At 54.8% G+C, this 18,268-nt stretch overlaps 2 protein-coding genes across 4 annotated transcripts in view; one reads left to right on the plus strand and one right to left on the minus strand.

Moving 5' to 3' along the window:
- Window positions 1-18,268, minus strand: part of LRIT1 (leucine rich repeat, Ig-like and transmembrane domains 1) — a 105,094-nt gene that overhangs the window by 11,034 nt on the left and 75,792 nt on the right. The window contains exon 1 of one of the 3 annotated variants that reach the window (XM_070057953.1): window positions 2,682-3,466. The exons of 1 other annotated variant lie outside the window; for it this stretch is intronic. Coding sequence is in view for 1 of the 2 variants with exons in the window: in XM_070057952.1 (XP_069914053.1) it covers window positions 305-555 (251 nt within the window). In the remaining variant the exon portion in view is untranslated. Of the gene's footprint in view, window positions 1-304; window positions 2,662-2,681; window positions 3,467-18,268 lie in introns of those variants that run through there. One more of the 3 variants, XM_070057952.1, reaches the window with a different exon arrangement.
- RGR (retinal G protein coupled receptor) lies at window positions 3,579-15,268 on the plus strand. The gene is made up of 7 exons (XM_002720984.5): window positions 3,579-3,719; window positions 5,698-5,854; window positions 6,873-6,994; window positions 9,324-9,477; window positions 10,792-10,909; window positions 12,734-12,847; window positions 13,331-15,268. Exons 1-7 carry the CDS (start codon window positions 3,641-3,643, stop codon window positions 13,460-13,462), a joined length of 876 nt encoding a protein of 291 aa, XP_002721030.1. The 5' UTR covers window positions 3,579-3,640; the 3' UTR covers window positions 13,463-15,268.

Raw genomic sequence — 18,268 nt, forward strand, 5'->3', positions numbered from 1 at the left:
TTGCTGCCACCAGTACACCTGTGCTCCACCCTCCCCAGCCACGTGAAGGTACCTGGTACCTCCCAGACAGAGCTGGCCCCTGCTGCAGTGCAGACCACTCCCACAGGACCCCAGGTCTCCAAGGACAGGGAGATGGAGGTCTCACCCAGCCACAGTCTGCATCCGACCTGGCCATGTTTACCTGATGGCTTCAGGTGGGCTATGGGGGCCCGACAAGCTGCTGGACATCCAACCCCTCCCAACCCAGCCCAGCTGGCAGAGTGACGGGGGCTGGGCCACCCATCCCACACCCCCGGTGCCATACCTGGCTTTGCTGCCATCACTCAGGATGTGGAGGCTGCAGCTGCACTGAGAGGGGCAGGATCCCCGGGCCTGGGGGGGCCCCATGAGGGCCAGGAGCCCGAGCATGCCCACTGCCACCCACATGACTCCTGGCTCCTCTGTGGCCCCCAGGCAGGGCCCTGTCCCAGGACTGCTCCGTCCTGCCAGCCCAGCAAGCCTGGAAGCTGCCCACTTGCTCACAGCCCCCCTGCACACACCCCTGCCTGAGGCCATCGGATAAACATGGACAGGCCGGGGATTAGGGAGGGGAGACCCAGCCACCACTCTCAGCAGCTTAGTGCTTCCTGATTCATCCCAGCCTCAGGGTGGGGGCAGGGAACCCCCTCCATAGCAGCAGCCTCAGGCCCGGAGAGGCCAGGGCCAAACATGCAGGGTATGTGGGCAGCTATCCAGGGGCAGGTGAGTCCTGGGCCGGCTGGCTGGGCCCATCTGCAGTCTAGGCTGTCCATCTGCAAATCACCCCAACTTGGCCATGGACAACAAACATAGACACCCCCCCTTGGGGTGCCTGGGCTCAGGGCAGATAGAGACAGCACCTGGCCTATACCAGGGACCTTTGAAGAAGGTCTGTTATAATGCTGTCTTATCGTGGCAAAGCAGGGAGATGAAGCAGGTCTTCCTAAATGTGGTGAGGGCATTAGAAGGAGCACAAACTCCAGGGCCAGACTATCTGAGTTCAAGTCCCAGCCTTTCCATGTTCAAGCTCTGACCCTGGGGTAGTCATAAGGTCCCTCTTGTCTCTGAGTCCTCATCTGAGAAAGGGAAGTCAAATTACCCCAGTCAAGGGTGCTGATGAAAATCAGCCCAAGTTTGCTAGGCCTTGAGAGCCCACGGGGCCAGAAGCTGTCCTGCCAGGTTCCCTGGTACCTACAAAGGCTTGCTCACAGAGAACCTGGGATGAGTCTGGTGTTTCAGGGCCCCCAGAGGCGTCTCCCCTGGGCCCCTGAGCCACCCCAGTCTGTGACCTCGCCTGGCCCACCACAAGGACAAAAGCAAGAGAGGGCCACATTGAGGGCAGAGGTCACCCCTCTCCTTAAGACAGCCCGCTCCAAGGAAGGTCCCAATATGTAGGTCCCAGGATCTTAGAGAAGGCACTTTCCGTTTTTCCTCTTCTTCCCTGCCCCTAATCTCACTCTATCTTACCCACTCAAGAGGCCAGTAGGCTCTGAGCACAGGTTGAGTGCAAGTAGCGATCAATCAGCTGACTCATTCCTTCCTTCCTTGTATGACTCCAAGACTTTACTCCCTGGCCAAGCAGGCCCTAGCTGGACCCTTTAGCTTGTCCAGAACTTTATGCCTGTGGGCCTAGGCAGGCCTAGACCGGTGAAGTCTGACTGAGGAAGACACATGGGGCCCCAGTGCACACAGAAGATGCCCGGCTTTGTGTCAGACCTGTTCTGACAGTATCAGCCTCCAGGAGGTGTTGGTCCCCGTTGCTTTCTCTCTTCCAGTCCCACCAAAAGGGTTTTTCCCAGTGCTCTCTTCCCCCTGCACCTGGTCTCCCTAAACTGGAAGAGCACCCCGGCCCTTCCCACATCTCTGCCTTTCCCTCCTTCTGTCTGGGATGCCCTCAACTCGTCTTCCACTCATCCACACTCTACCCTCTATTCCCCACCTTCCCCTTTTTCCTCCTGTCTTGTGAAGTCTTGTGTGATCTTGCAGGCATGGAAAAGAAACTGATATGTGTATTAACCAGGAAACCAGCAGCCCAGGATAAAAACTGAGAAAGGAAGACCCAACCATGAGCTCAGCCTTGAGGGGTGGCTAAGCTTGTATGTAAGAGGAAAGTCCGGGAAACAGGTGTGCACAGAACAGATTGAGTTGTTGGCTGAAGGTACCAATGAGAAGTGTCTGAGCCTGGGACACAGGAGACTGGACTTCTGTCCCAGCACCACCACCAATTAATGCATGACCTTGGGCTGATTCTTTTTATAAAATCCATATTGCTAACAAAAGAAAATTTATTGTGTTTGAGAGTCATAGAGATAGCTCCCATGTGTTGATTTATTCCCCAGAAGCCCCCAACAGGCAAGACTACAAACCAAGGATCCAGAAACTCAGACCAAGTCTCCCATGTGGATGGCTTCCCAGAATGTGTATTAGCGGGCAGCTGGAGCCAGGCATTGGACCCAGGCACTCTCACATGGCACATGGGCTCCTTAACCAGTAGCCAAACACCTGTGCCCTCAGGCTGATTCTTAATTGCTTTTAGCCTCAGTTTCTCCATCTGATGTGGAAAGGAGACCTGATGGTATTGTTTAGGAGTCATCAGAAGATGCTTTAACATGGCGTCTGGCCCTCAGCAGGCACTAGCTGTATGGTGGGTTTGGCCTATTTACCTGAAAACGCATTGAGCTGCACTAAACCAGCGTCCTCTGATGTAAACCTCACGACAAGCCAGTGCAACGCTTGTGCCGAAACCACCTTTGTAGATGCCAGAGGTCTTAGCAGATCAGGGGGCCACACGTAAGAAGACAGCGGTCCCTCTGTTCTAAGGCAGTGTCCTGGAAGATATTTTTTACCCTGTGTAACACCAGGGCTCTGTGGGAGACCAGAAATGCAGTCCTGACGTCTGTACTCAGGGTGCCTTCTTCTAACCACAACTTAAACACGTCTTGGACAGAAGTGGCTTACCTTGCAAAGGAGAAAATTGGAAGGCCTAAGGGCCCCACTCCAGAGCATGTAGCTAGTTAATTTGCAGATTCAGAAACGGGACTGCAGTCTCTAGTTTTAGCCAGGGTTCTTTCTGTGACAGTGGGTGACTTTAAAACCTCATTCTTTCCCCAGTGTTCACAAGCGTGCGCATGCAAGCCTACACACACACACACACACACACATGCACATACACACATACATGCACACATATGCACACTGGGGCTCAGCTCGTCAGCACCTACAAGCATGGAAGAGCCTGGCTCCTGTCCAGTGCTCAGGAACAGCTGCAGCTCAAATCCCTCCATGTGCTTCCCTCCCTTGGTTATGCAACTCTTTTCCAAGTCAGCTCTCAGCCACACACCATTTGAATCCCTGGACCTTAATCCTGCCTGATGGGGCTGAAATGAATGAAACAGGGCTCCACTATGGCTTCACAAAGGCTGCACTGTCTAACTGGTGAATGGATTCCTTCTGCTTGGGCCAGGAGGACAATTTGGGGGTGGGGGGAGGCAGCAAGAAGGGGCTCCAAGTCCAGCATAATTCCCTGCATGTGCCAGCACGTGGAAGGGCCCTTTAAAAGGGAGGAGCTTGACTTCGGGGAATTAGAGAAGAGCTGAGCTGCTGGCAGGGAGGGAGGCCAACGATGGCAGAACCTGGGACCCTACCCCCTGGCTTTGAGGAGCTCGAGGTGCTGGCTGTGGGGACAGTGCTGCTGGTGGAAGGTGAGCCAGGAGAGACCTGGGGTGGAGTTGGCAAGGAGATGCCCCTAAACCCAACTCGGGTGTCATATCCTCTTGGCTGCCTGCTCCTCGGTGCCTGGATCCCTGTGGTCCTCAGACAGCTGCACCTGCGGGGTGCAGAGAGGAAAGCCGGGTGAGGCTTCAGGTCAAGGGGTAGAGACTTTGAGAGGGGAATTTCTACCAAGGAGAGGACCTAGATCCAGGCTGCTGGGCTTTTCACAAACCTGCAGTTGGGAGAGCATTTAATCTACTTCTTGGAAATCCTGCTAAGAATCCTGTATGAGCTCAGACTCCCCAAATGCTCTGGAGACAGACAGCTCTGCCAGCTGCTGTCTGGGTGACTGGATCCAAGCCATTCAGCCCTCTGACTCTCAGTGTCTTGATGGGTGGTTGTGATGGGTCCTACATGAGTGGTGGTGACGATTAAATGGATTGGTGGGTACAACGCACTGGGCTAAAGAGACGCCAGGGAATCTAAGTTCACCTACTCCCACCCTCTCCAGCCCTACCAGTATTTCCACTCTAGAAACCCTAAGCATTTCCCTTCTCGGGACTCCCAGTGCCCACGAGATGCTGGCTTCAACCCAGGAGCCCTAAGATGCTCACTGAGGCCGGAACCAGGGACAGTGTGGATCCTGGCGCTGGGCCAAGCCCTAGCTAGCTGAGTCGGGAAAGCAGCTCTCGTCCGAAGCAAATCCAGAAAGATGCTCAGCACTTTGTCTCACCCAATGACAACTGACCGTGGAGAGGGAGTGATGGTCCCTACACTGGTCCTAGAGGCCCTGCACCCCACTGTGTCCCCAGATTGTTCCTTCCTTTTCTGAGACTCCTACAATATGGCACCCCTCTGGGTTCTCAAATGTGCTGTGAAACATTACCACCTTAGATCTTAGCACATACTGCTCCCTCTTTCTGGAACGCTCTTCCATGCTATCTATCTATCTATCTATATAAAATTTGAGAAGCAGAATTACAGACACACACACACACACACACATGCACACAGAAAGAAGTCTTCCATCTGCTGGTTCACTCCCCCAAATGGCTGCAACAGCCAGAACTGGGCCATTCTGAAACCAGGAGCCAGAAGCCTCTTCCAGGACTCCCACGTGGGTGCAGGGGCCCAAGCACCTGGGCCATCTTCCACTGTTTTCCCAGGCCATAGCAGAGAGCTGGAGTGGAAGAGGAGCAGCTGGGAGCCAAACTGGGGCACATATGGGATGCAGGCACCACAGGCAGAGGCTTAACCTACTGTGCCACAGTGCCAGCCCCAGTGCTAACAGTTTTTAAGGCAGGATCCTCCCTCCCTTGTTTCACCTGTTAGGTGGGGGGAAGCTGAGATTCAGACAGCTCAAGGGGCAGCATGTGATCAACCAAGCCAAAATCCAAGGTCGGACCTGTCACCGGGAAAACCCAGCATCCTGGGCAGCTCCTAGATCTGGTGTCAGCTCCTCTCCTCCAGGGCTCTCCCTGATGTCGCTCCACAGCCCTCGGAGAAGGCATTTTGGCATCTGAAAGACCCAAGTTCACATCCCCAGCTCCAGCACCCCTGACTGTGAACTTAGGGCTCCGTTAGCTCACATCTCCAAGCCTCAGTTCCCCAGCTGTAAACAGGGAGGAGGGTGTGCAAGTGGAGACTGGACGAAACAATGCAGGTAAAGTGCTCATCACGGTGCCTGGCACATGGTATGAGCTCTGCAGCGTCGGTATCTGCTAAACCGGGATGTGCCATACTGACTGTCTTCCTCATCCATCTTCCCACGAGGCTGGGAGGTGGTGGAGGAAAGGGCGTGGGTCTACAGCTTTGGTATCTACGGCTGTGTTTGAAGAACTGCACTGGGAGGGTTGCTGGGCATGAAGATGGGAGGTTGCTGAAGCTGCCCCTGCCCCAAAGACCCTGCTCTGACCCCAGGTGGGCGTCGCCAGCCCCAATGCCAGCCCCACCCTCCCTTCCTTCCAGCACTCTCCGGCCTCAGCCTCAATGGCCTCACCATCTTCTCTTTCTGCAAGACCCCGGAGCTGTGGACCCCCAGCCACCTGCTGGTGCTGAGCTTGGCTGTGGCGGACAGTGGGATCAGCCTGAATGCCCTCATTGCAGCCGTATCCAGCCTCCTCCGGTACCAACCGCATCCCCAGTCCACGGGCTCTGGGGCCCTGCCTGGGGCCTGGTCCACAGGCACTGGGCAGCCAGCGCAGAGCTCTTCTTCCTGCTTTCGGAAACTGTCCCAAGGGCAGAGGGTGCGCAGGCTGAACTAGGCTAAATCCGAATTCTAGATTCTCTTTGAAGGACCACAGCCAACTTCTGGACACAAGCATTGCCCAAACCTGGCCAAAGAGATGGCAGGCTGTGGGGAGTAAAAGCATGGGCTTGGTGCCCAGGCAGCCTAGGTTTGGATCCGTGCTCTGGGCTTCTTCTGTAATTGGATATTATTACTTCAGTCACGCAGGCAGTTGGAAGTGTTGCACTTGATTAATTGTAAGTAACTTTAAACAATGCTTGGCACCTGGGCAGCCCTCAGTTAAGTGTTTGTGAAGGCACACCTTATTTGGACCAATGCCTGCTACTCCTCGTGTACCACCAGGGTCTCCCTGTGAGCCTCTAGATGCTTTCCTAAGCAGACAGAATATTCCCCACCTGTGGGCACTGCAAACAGGGGCTGGAGCCCCCTGTGTGCCGATGCTTGGAGCTGCCCAGGCCTCGGTGTCTGAGCCAGTGAGGAATCTCCCCTCAACAATGACCTGCAGCTGCCTCCTCTGCTTGACCCACGGGCTGAGAGTTGGGAGGCCTGGGTCCACCCTCGGACTCTGCCTGCCTTGGCTGTGTGATCTTAGATCAGTATCTCTTCCGCTCTGAGCCTGGGTTTCGCCACCTATGGAATAAAGATATGTGCTCTCCTGGGCTCAGGGGCACCTGATCCTGCCAGAGACACTTCAGCCCAACCGTGATGCAGTGAAACCACTGGGCCTGCAGACTTTGTGCCAGGCTCCACCCCTTCAGCCCAATGACTTGAGCTCTAAGCCCCAGATGCCTTATAAGGATTGTAAGGCCCTCCTGGGAGCAGCAGGACCTATGTCCAGGAACATGGGAGGTGGGAGGGATGGAGGGGAGGGGGCAACGCCCAGTGTCTCCCACAGACGCTGGCCCTACGGCTCAGACGGCTGCCAGGCTCACGGCTTCCAGGGCTTTGCTACGGCACTGGCCAGCATCTGCGGCAGCGCAGCCATCGCCTGGGGACGCTACCACCACTACTGCACACGTACGTCTTGTTGGAGGACTCTCAGAGGGGAGGGACTTCCCTGAAGTGTGGATAGGAAAGGAGACAGGGTGGAGGGGAAGTGTCAGGACTAAGGTCCAGGTACTGGGGGAGTTTTGGGGGTGTGTAGCATGCAGGAATTTGTTGGAGGGAGGGTGGGAGAATATGCAGGGGTACCAGCTGCAAAGGCTGCTTCTGCCGTCATTGCAGCCTTGGGCAAGTCAGGAATCCTCTCTGAACTCAGTCTCCTCCTCTGCAAGATGATTTTAATCACCTATCTCAGAGTTTTATTCTGAAAATCAAATGAGATTGTGGGTGCAGAATTCATCCTTGCAGTAGGCATTGCTGGGGGTGGAAGGGAGGTAACGTCGGGGGAGAAAAATATAGAGATAGAGATACATAGAGAGAGAGCGAGAGAGAGAGCGAGTGAGCCTGAGAGCGAGCAAGTCATGTGCCCCAGCACATCACACTTCCATGGGGCTCTGCCACACCAGCACTTCAAGAAAGCCAGTCAAGCTCCAAGTTCCTGAGCTGCATTGTCAATGCCATTGTCATCATTGTCCATGCCAGTGGATACCACCTGTTGTGCTTCTACCGAATATTTTTTCTTACAAATGACTCCCTTCAAATTTTTAAACACTGGCTCCACTCTCATCCCCAACCAGCATATGTGAAACCACAGGTTAATGTTTTTATAATTGTGGTACATATTAAAATAAAACACCATGTCTCCACCAGAGATATGTAAACAAGCTCCAACCCTCACAGCAAGCCTCAGCCTGCAGCTCAGGAAGCAGAAGCAGAGAGAAGCTGAGCAGTTTGCTCAGGGCCACATGGGGGCAGAGCTGGGGTGGAGTGTGGCCTGGACGACTCCCTTTGTCTCCCCGAGCTCCAAGTCCTGAGCTGTGGATTTGCCCAGCAGAGGGGGGGCTGTGGGGTCCATGGCCAGCCCTGGGCGCGGCCTGTTTAGAACTGCAGAGCTGCCCTTACTGCCCTTGCTGTACACGGGCTGGGCACAGTCTCCTGCCTGCAGCAAAGGCACCAACCCCCGTGGAGCTCTCATTTCCAGTGGTTTTGCGTAAGCCCCTCCCACCCACATGGCCTGGGGGCAATTCTCCTATCACTCATATCCCAGTCCCTGCCCTCAGAGCTCCCTCAGACACACATGCACATGCACACACACACACGCGCGTGCGCGATGCATGCACACACATCCACACTCAGATAGCAACAGGCCTCTCGGCTTCAACAGAGAGCAGTTAATCCCTACTCTAGGGCCTCAAGTTCAAGCTAGATCCTGGCGAGGGCTTCCCTTTGGCTCTGCAGATGGCCAGCTTCTTGCCTTGTCTTTGCATGGGGAAGAGAAAGATCTCTTGTGTCCCTTCTTAAAAGGACACCAGGCTCACCAAGGGGGGCTCCACTCGGTGATCTAATTACCTCCCAAAGGAATCCCGTGAATGGTGGTGAAGGCTTCAACATGTCAATGTTAAAGGGACACAAACATTTGGACCATAGTCCGAGTGGGGGGCACATCCAAGCGAACGCTCTCTGGGGCCGTGTGAACAGAAGCAGTGTCAGACAAGGGAGATTGTAGATCTGCTCTTCTCTGCTGATCAAACTCCATCTGCAGCCCTGTCCTTCACCTGGGGTCTCATCTACCAAGGAGCGGGACAAACAAAGCCGAGACACTGGAGGGAATCCGGGAAAGGCGTTGTGAAGCCAGGTCCAGGAGGAAGCACCAAATGGGAAGGGCCGAATGAGGCTGCAGCACAGAGCAGGCACGAGCAGAGGGGACAGGAGGAGGTCAGCTCGGCGGGCCTGGCTCACACCCAGGGGGGCTTCTGGGACTCAGCCCCTGCCAGCGGCACTGAGACAAAGCCCCAGCCCCTGAGTTGAGTGGTCTCAGAGGGTATCCTAGAAGCAGAGACAGCGGTCCCCTTCCGAGCAAGAGCCAAGGAGGGTGGAAAGCCAGGCTCCCACCTCCCTTCCCCTGAGCCACTGCCTCCCCTTCTTCCTTTCTACCCTTGGCCCTGGAGAACTCAAGTGTCTCGTTGCCACTGCTTCCTTCGCTCTGTCCTTTGAAGAAGCTGGTGTGGCGGATCTGCCTGCAGACCCTCACCATCCAGCCTCTTCTTATTCTGCCTAACAATCCTTTGCAGCGGGAATGATCACTCCATTGGTGGGGGAGAAAGGTGAGGTTCAGAGAAGCCCTTCACTTGCCCGAGGCGTGCAGCATTAAGCTCAGAGCTGAGAGCTAGGGACACCCCACATGACCATGAAGTCCATTCTTTTCCCCTGTGCCCAGCTGTCGCTCCTCCTCTGCCCCGTGCAGGCAGCCAGCTGGCGTGGAACACGGCCGTGCTGCTGGTGCTCTTTGTGTGGCTGTCTTCGGTTTTCTGGGCAGCCCTCCCCCTCCTGGGCTGGGGCCACTATGACTATGAGCCGCTGGGGACGTGCTGCACCCTGGACTACTCGAGAGGGGACAGGTAAGGTGGGGGAGCAGTGGCTTGGAGAGGATCTGGGATTGGAGTCCCTGTGACAAGGCTATCCCAGCTGAAAATCCCAGTGAGAGAAATGTCCACACATGCCAGCCAGTCTCAAGTCATGACTGGCAGTCTCAACTCAGGCTGACAGTGGGGCTGGGGGAAGCCTGTCTAAAAACTGCCCCGTCATGGGACTGTGATGCAAATCAGGGCACAGGGTTGAGCCCAGGTAGGGTGTCATGCAGTGAGCCTGGAGTGGGTCACACCCGCCCCAGAGCTCCACTCCCCTTGCCATCTTCACCACTGGGTCCTGGCTCTGACTGCGGGGTTCTTAGAGGGACCCTTGGTTTGATAGATTCCAAGAATCGTAAGATCTCTTCCTTGGGAGTCAGGTCCTCCTGGCAGCCCTCCTCCCATCCTCTCTTATTGGAAAGCTGCAAGGTAGTGTGACTTTCCCTTTTCCAGCCAGGAACCTGCCTCCCTGTGACTCCCCTCTGCTCCCACCTCCCCATGGTCACTACCAAGTTCTTCTGTGGTCCCTTTAGTCTTTTTTTTTTTTTTTTTTTACAGGCAGAGTGGATAGTGAGAGAGACAGAGAGTAAGGTCTTCCTTTTGCTGTTGGTTCACCCTCCAATGGCCGCCGCGGCCGGCGCGCCGCGGCCGGTGCACCGCAACCGGCACACCGCGCTGATCCGATGGCAGGAGCCAGGTGCTTCTCCTGGTCTCCCATGGGGTGCAGGGCCCAAGCACTTGGGCCATCCTCCACTGTACTCCCTGGCCACAGCAGAGAGCTGGCCTGGAAGAGGGGCAACCGGGACAGAATCCGGCGCCCCGACCAGGACTAGAACCCGGTGTGCCGGCGCCGCAAGGCGGAGGATTAGCCTATTGAGCCATGGCGCCGGCTCCCTTTAGTCTTGTTGTCATCCGCAGGTCCCTTTCAAGTCCCTGTGCCTAGAACACTCCCTTGAGTGTCCCCTCCTCTTGCTTGGCCCAGCAGCATTGCCACCATGTGGTGATCATATTTCCTATACTAACACCCTCCGTTCTCTGTGTCTGGAGAGCAAATAGGACAGCAGGGCTCAGCACTGCAGCCTCATCTCAGCTCCCAGGCTCCCACAGGCAAGTTCTAGGAGGACCTTGTAGCTCCCTGGCCCCAGAGGGGAGCTCACTCAAGACTTAGGAGCAGCCACACCCTGAGTGCTTGTCTGATGGGGGCGGTTCCCCACTTCTGACTGTCTAACGCAGAGGCTGGTGGGCCTGGGGGAACAGCTGACCAGCCCCGAGAGCTGACCCTCATTCTCCGCCCCTTGCCCTTAGAAACTTCATCAGCTTCCTCATCACCATGGCCTTTTTCAACTTCCTCATGCCCCTCTTCATCACCCTGACATCCTACAGCCTCATGGAGCAGAAACTCGCCAAGAGTGGTCGTCTGCAGGTAGGTGCCAGCCCCAAGGGCAGCGAAACTGCCCCCGTCCCTCTCAGGGACACCAGGGAACATGCACGACATGCCAGCAACCAGGAGAGAATCCAGCATGCACAGAGGTGAGGGCTGCTGACCACCCTCCCTTGCTGGGATAGCCAGGGCAAGGGAATGAGTGTCAGGGCGGACCCAGGCTCCCTGCTGGACACCACCCATGCTGTTGCATTTCATTCTTCCCAAGGATTTGAGGCTCAGCACCAAATTGCAGGTTTTTTAAATTGCTCGGAGGTGTTTAATTTCCTCACAGTCACAGGCTGTTACTTGCAACAGAAAACCACACCTGCGGGCACATTCATCCAAGAAAAGCAAAAAACCCTCTTGGCTGTTTCTGAGTTTCTGCACTAATACTCTCTCACCACAATTTCCTTTTAACTGTGTCACCTGGACAATCTAGCAAATGAGTCATAACAAGTGGCAAAGGTTTTTAAAAACCGAGACATTCATAATGTTTGGGGTGCATTGTTATTTCAGCTTTGCAGTCACTCTCTGAGGAAGGGCGGTCTTATTGGCCCTGTGTCCCAGTCAGAACGGATGCAGACAGGGGTCTGCTAAGCCAAAAGCCACCGGCCTCTTAATAGCAGAGTTGGCTCAAAGCCAGGTCCGAGAGCCACCGCCCATATGGTCCATTGAAACACACAGTCTGCCCCTTCCTTATTATTTCTATGGTTTTGTGAATTGGAAAAGAGCTGCATGTTCCTCTGAGGGCACAGAAGGAGGGCCAGGGCTGCACTGGGACAGAATCTCCCTGCTGGTTCCCATGATACTGGCCAGCAGACACCACTCCAGGCTTCCCTCCCGAGCCCTGCCTCCACACACCTTGGAGATCCAGTCAGCCAGGAGACAAAGCTACCACCACGGGGAGCGGGAGTCCTCATTTTAAGCCATCAGCTCTGGCGGCATTCCCTGGAGGTCACCACGGGTGGCTGGGTGCTCAGCTGCAACCTGAGAGATTCTAGAGATGACGGTCTTTGGCTGAGGAGTCAGCTTCTCCTCCCGCCTCAGCTTTGCCCTGGGAGCCTCTCCATCAACATTAAGCCCTTGTTTTTCTTCTGAATGAGGGAGGGACCACTGGAGGGGAAAAAATGCCTCCCAGTCAATATATTTTTAAAAACCCCAAACTGAAGAGAATGTGTCCTCTCCTGACTTAAACAGCCTTGGTTGTTAAAGAGATCCATGTCAATGAGAAAACAGACGCCGAGTATGACAGTCGGATTTGCAGCCCTGAGCCCACACAGGGAGCAGAAGTGGGCCCCTCCTTCCAGATATCAGAGCACCGGATGTGCACCCCCTCATATTAGCGCAGCTGCACCGCCCCCTTGTGGTTATCAGCCCATCACCCACTGCACAAACCCGCTCTGCTCCTTGCTTGTGTCTCACACCATCCCACCTGGTGGCTGCAGCTGCTGAGAGCAAAGTGGTTCTGGGACAGCTGAGGCTGGAGGGCAGCTCAGCCTGAGGACCCTGTGCCCACCATCACCGGGCCCAGGATGCCTCCTCCGGGGTGGGGACCAGGAAGGACATTCACTAGCTGCCTGGTCCCTATGAGTCACCATCAGGCCACTTCACAGAGGAGCCGGCGGGGGCCAAGTAAGCTCAAGTGACAAGCTTAGGGTCATACAGCCTTAAACACCAGGTTCCAAGTTCCTCTGCAGTGTCAGCCTGGCCCATGCTGTCCAGAGCTCCTGAGGGGCCACCTGCTGCCCTCAGTTTTATGTGGGGTGGTGAGGTGCAGGGGCCACCTGGAGCGACCTGATGCCTCCCATGACACTCTCTCCCCAGGTGAACACCACTCTGCCAGGCAGGACACTGCTGTTCTGCTGGGGCCCCTATGCCGTCTTGTATCTGTGTGCAGCCGTGGCGGACATGAGCTCCATCTCCCCCAAACTGCAGATGGTACGGACACTTCTGGCTCCCGGAGCCCTCTTGCTCTCTGTGTTGGTCCCAGCCCCTCTCTCTTTCTGGCATTCTAGCCTCTGAACTGATCTCTCTCTTTCTCCCTTCCTCTGAACACTCACAAGGCACAGGGAATTCGCCTACCCCCCAACCCAACCCCTGGGCCACCGCAGCTGCTGCTGATGCTGTGGCACCTCCTGTGAGATGACAGGGAGGCAGCCAGATGGTGAATATGCACTCTGTGCCCAGGGGCTGAGATTGGCGCCCAGTGAAGGGGAGGGTGGTGAGCGTGAAGGAGAGGAGTGAGTTTCCACAGGTCTCCTCAGCGCTACCAGTCAGACGAGGCTCCGGGGCTGCAGGATGGTGGAGTTGAGGACAAATGATCAGCAGCTGCAGTGGGAGGGGGGACCAGGTCACCATGAGGGACTGGAGAAGGGAACAGATGTTGTGAACCTTATTTTCTGGGCTTTTCTGCCACAACAGGTGCCTGCCCTCATCGCCAAAACTGTGCCCACAGTCAATGCCGTCAACTACGCCCTGGGCAGCGAGGTGATCCGCAGGGGCATCTGGCAGTGTCTCCTGCCACAGAGGAGCGTGCGGGGCCGGGCCCAGTGAGCCTCCGTATGGGGCTGCTCAGACCCTGGACTGTTTCTGCCAACCTGGACCAAGCCCCACGCCAGCAGGCTGCCCCAGAGAGTCCTGCTCAGCAATTTTGGAAGCCAAGCCCCAGATACCATCCAGCAGCCCTGGGAGCCCCGTGGAGCCTGGCCCTAGACTGGACGCAGGAATTCTGAAAGATACCAGCCTGCATGGCAGGAGCTGGGACTTTGGAGCCAGGCAGGGCTGGGTGTGTGTCATAGCCCTCCACGTGGAAACTAATAGACCTGGGGAAAATCACTGGGCCACCTGACCCCTAACACGAGGACACGAATACAAACTCACAAGGTTGTTGTGAAGCGCAAACAAGAGGACATGTACTCACACCAAACACAGAGAAGGTGCTCCTGGGGGCCAGTGACGTGGCACAATGGGTTAAGCCACCATCTACAATGTCAGCATCCCATATTAGAGCGCTGGTTCAAGTCCCAGCTGCTCAGCATCCTATTCAGCTCCCTGCTAATGTGCCTGGAAAATCAGCAGATGATGACCCAGGTACTTAGATTCCTGCCACCCACGCGAGACACCCAGATGGAGTTCCTGGCTCCTGGATTCAGCCTGGCCCAGCCCCAACTGTCACAGCCAGTTGGGGAGTGAACCAGAAGATGGAAGATCTCTTTGTCTGCCTCTCTTTCTGAGTCACTCTTTCAAGTTAAATGAATCTTTAAAATAATAATTGTAAAAAAAAAGAGAGAGAGAGAAGGTGTTCATGAAAACAGAGCTGCTAGTACAAGCTTTGGTCATGCCCTGCAGGTGAGAGTCCCCAGGGCTCGGGACAGCTCTGTCCTTTGCCCAGGACACCACTTTGCTGCCCACTGGAGCTTGCATGTTCCCTGCAGAACCCAAGGGCTCACACAGGGGTCCCTGTCCACCCCTGGCCCACCCATGTAGTCAGCCCCCCAGGGACCAGGTGTGGCAGGCGCACAAGTCCTCAGCAGGACCCACTGTGCTAGAGGGAAATGGAGATGGCTGGATGAGTGATCCGGAAGGGATCTCGTGATGGAGAGAAAACACCAAGGAGGCAGGCAGGAGCTGAGGGGAGGAACAGACAAGCCCCTGGGAAGGGGCCATCATGCACATGGCATCCAGGCTCCTTGTCGGCCGGTTCCTGGCTCTCAGCTCTGCAGATACAGAAAATCAGGCCACATGGGCATCACTAATGTGGGGCCTGCCCACAACATTGACCTCTGCTGTCGTTTTTGGAAAACCAGGGGTGGATGGAGGGGGAGCAGCCAGGCCAGCACCAAGGGCCAGAAAATGCAGCCTCAAGCAATCCCTTCCTCCCTTTGCAAGCCAGCAACTGGGTGACCCCCTTCCCACCTGCCTCTGCCATTTAGCCCTTGTTCATTTCTTCTATCAGCATTCAATGAGCAGCTGCTGTGTGTCAGACATGGAGCTTGGGGCAGTGCCCCAGCCATATGACCTTTCCCAGTGACCTCAGCAAGACACCCACTGCCTCTTGATCTCCTCATGACATCTCTGAGCACAAAATAGGTGCTGATGATGGCTAGGAAGTCACCAGGCGAAATATGATACAACTCCGTCCAAGCCAGAGGAACCAGGCACGGACAAGAGGGTTGCCAAGAATATCCAGAAGTTTCCTTCAGCAGCTCTGCAAGTCCGTGGCTCAAAACTAAGCCCTTTCCCCCTCATCCCAGAGAAATGAAATCCATACTCTTGGCTGCACTGTGTCCTTGCTTTGCGTGTCTGTTTCTAAAGAAATATTTCCACTGACTTTCAATGCATAGCCTGTTTCAGCTCCAATTCTGGATTTTTTTTCCTTCAAAATTTCTGTGAGTTGCCCTGAGAAGCTAAGGAAGGACCCACACATGCGCTCTGGCAGCAGGACCAGGTCCCAGCCCTGCTGTCCCCTCTCTGTGTGGCCTTGGGAGTCAAAACCCACTCTGGCCCCCTCTCTCCATCTCAGTCTCACTGAGCTCCAACCAGGGCAGGTTTTCAAACGCTATCAAAGTTCTCTTTTTCAAGCAAGGCCATGTAACAGACAACATTTATATCGTCACCCCACCCCCAAAGTCAGGTGTTGAAGCCCCCAGCCCCAGTGCGGCTGCATTTGGAGACAAGAGGGGTTTAAGGAAGGAGAACTAGATGAGGTCCCAGGAGAACATTGTAGGATGGTGATCTGGATTCCACAGGCTGGCATCCTTAGAGCAAGAGACACAGAACTCTCCTGCTCGCTCCATGTCCCCGTGCCCCTCGCGTGCAGCAGGGAAAGGCAGCCGTGTGCGCTCCACAGGGAGAGCCCTCACCAGACACTACCCCATCAGCACCTCCATCTCTGACTTCCAGCCTCCTGTGCTATGAAAGAATGGGTTTCCACTGTTTGTCACCCAGTCTAGGGTATTTCATGACAGCACTTGTTCTAGCAAGCTACACAGTGCTCGAAGCTCAGTGTTTAAAACCATGACGCTCAGCTTGGGGTTGTGTGAAACCCAACTCAGATGGCGTGAAATCCTAAGATCTCCTCCCACTCAAAGGTCCGTTGATCCCTGACTTTATCTAACTGCTTTTAGCAAAAAAATGTAAGTGCAGTAACATGGTATTCCCCACCCCTTCTAATCTTCTTGCTGAGAAAAATTGCTCTGCCCATTGCCAAAACCAACTTGACATAAAGTCACAAATAAAGTTGCAAGGTTGTCACTGATGTTAAGACCTGGCCTCTCCCCAAGACCTCCACTGGGACAATTTCCCTAGGGAGGGGGAGAGGCTGTGTGCCTGATTGTTAGCAAATATATAAATTAGATATAACCTAAATTAAGTATGTTTTTTTTTTTTTTTGGACAGGCAGAGTGGACAGTGAGAGAGAGAGACAGAGAGAAAGGTCTTCCTTTGCCGTTGGTTCACTCTCCAATGGCCGCCGCGGCCGGCACGCTGCAGCCGGCGCACCGCGCTGATCCGATGGCAGGAGCCAGGTGCTTCTCCTGGTCTCCCATGGGGTGCAGGGCCCAAGCACTCGGGCCATCCTCCACTGCACTCCCTGGCCACAGCAGAGAGCTGGCCTGGAAGAGGGGCAACCGGGACAGAATCCGGCGCCCCGACCGGGACTAGAACCCGGTGTGCCGGCGCCGCAAGGCGGAGGATTAGCCTAGTGAGCCACGGCGCCGGCCTAAATTAAGTATGTTTTCCCTCTTAAAGGTAAAGGAGATCTCTACGGATTTTTCCACATAAAGCCAACAACAAGGAAGTTACCCTGAACTATTTGCATCTTTCTCCTTGCCACAAAATTGATAAATCTCTGCTGGTTCCTTTGTCAAAGGCAGTCCCAGTTCATTTGGTTCAAATACAAACTCACTCTCCTTCCCACCACAACGGCCTCCCTTCCTGCGTCCCCTAAGCAAATATCATTCATCGGTCCTGTCACAGAAGCTAAAGCTAAACCAAGAGAAAATGAAACAAAAGGCAAAGATCTGACAGGTGAAAGTGGGGCAGGGTCTAGCTTCATCCACAAGGTGGCAGTGGTAGCAGTGCTATCATTTATCAATGATAAATCCCTCCCTGGCCAGCCAGCCTGCCTTTCTTTCTTTCTTTCTTTCTTTCTTTCTTTCTTTCTTTCTTTCTTTCTTTCTTTCTTTCTTTCTTTCTTTCTTTCTCTCTTTCTTTTTTTCTTTTTCTTTTTCCCTTAAGATTCATTTATTTGAAAGTCAGAGTTACACAAAGAGAGGAGAGGCAGAGAGAGAGGAGAGAGAGAGAAAGAGAGAGAGAGAGAGAGAGAGAGGTCTTCCATCCGATGGTTCACTCCCCATTTGGCCACAACAGCCGGAGCTGTGCCAATCTGAAGCCAGGAGCCAGGAGCTTCTTCTGGGTCTCCCACGTGGTGCTGGGCCCAAGGACTTGGGCCATCTTCTACTGCTTTCCCAGGCCACAGCAGAGAGCTAGATTGGAAGTGGAACAGCCGGGTCTCAAATGACCATATGTGCCCATGTGGGATGCTGGCGCTTCAGGCCAGGGCATTAACCCACTGCGCCACAGCGCCGGCCCCCGCAGGTGCCTTTCTGAAGCACCTGGAAGCTCCTGGCCAGGCTGCTGGGCAGGTTACTGATTCCCGCAGGACCTCCAACAAGCTAGCTTCTGCCCCTTCTTGGTTCAGAAGCCAGGTGTCCAGCTGTTTCTACCGTGAATGATCATCCCTCCTCCATAAAAGAAACTGTATCTCATGCCTGTTGGCCAGAGAGGTCCCAGATGGCCCCAGAGAGTCCCCTTTTCTCTGCCTACGAAACAGTCACTACTGGAATTTGGCCAGGAGGCCTGGGTCTGTTCTATGCCTTAGTCTGACTAGAAGGAGTTGGGGGCATTCCTGGATTTCTCTGGGTTTTGTTTTCTTAAGATTTATTTATTTGAAAGGCAGAGTTACACACAGATAGAACTTCCATCCACTTGTTCACTCCCCAAATGGCTGTAAACAGCCAGAGCTGGGCAAAGCTGAAGCCAGGAACCCCGAACTCCATCTGGGTCTCCCACATGGGTGGCAGGGGCTCAAGCACTTGGGTCATCTTCTTCTGCTTTCCAGACCCATTAGCAGGGAGCGAATTGGAATTGGAGCAACCAGGACTCAAACCAGCGTCCATATGGGGTGCAGGTGTTACAGGCAGTGGCTTAATCCACCGTGCCATAATGTAGGCCCCATCTCTGGGTTTTCTTGGGCTAAAATTACAGGTGGGAGCTGGCTGTAAATGTGGGAGCAGAACAGGAAGGCCCTTGAGCCCAGGGCCCCAGAGAAGCAGCCTGGACTTGGGGCAGATGCATGAT

This window comes from Oryctolagus cuniculus, chromosome 15, assembly GCF_964237555.1.
Source record: "Oryctolagus cuniculus chromosome 15, mOryCun1.1, whole genome shotgun sequence".
NCBI lineage: Eukaryota > Metazoa > Chordata > Mammalia > Lagomorpha > Leporidae > Oryctolagus > Oryctolagus cuniculus.

Coding starts and splice junctions, on each gene's coding strand:
- RGR (XM_002720984.5), top strand. CDS start 3,641: ATGGCAGAACCTGGGACCCTACCCCCTGGCTTTGAGGAGCTCGAGGTG. Junction 10,910..12,733: donor CCAAGAGTGGTCGTCTGCAG/GTAGGTGCCAGC, acceptor CTCTCTCCCCAG/GTGAACACCACTCTGCCAGG. Junction 12,848..13,330: donor TCTCCCCCAAACTGCAGATG/GTACGGACACTT, acceptor CTGCCACAACAG/GTGCCTGCCCTCATCGCCAA.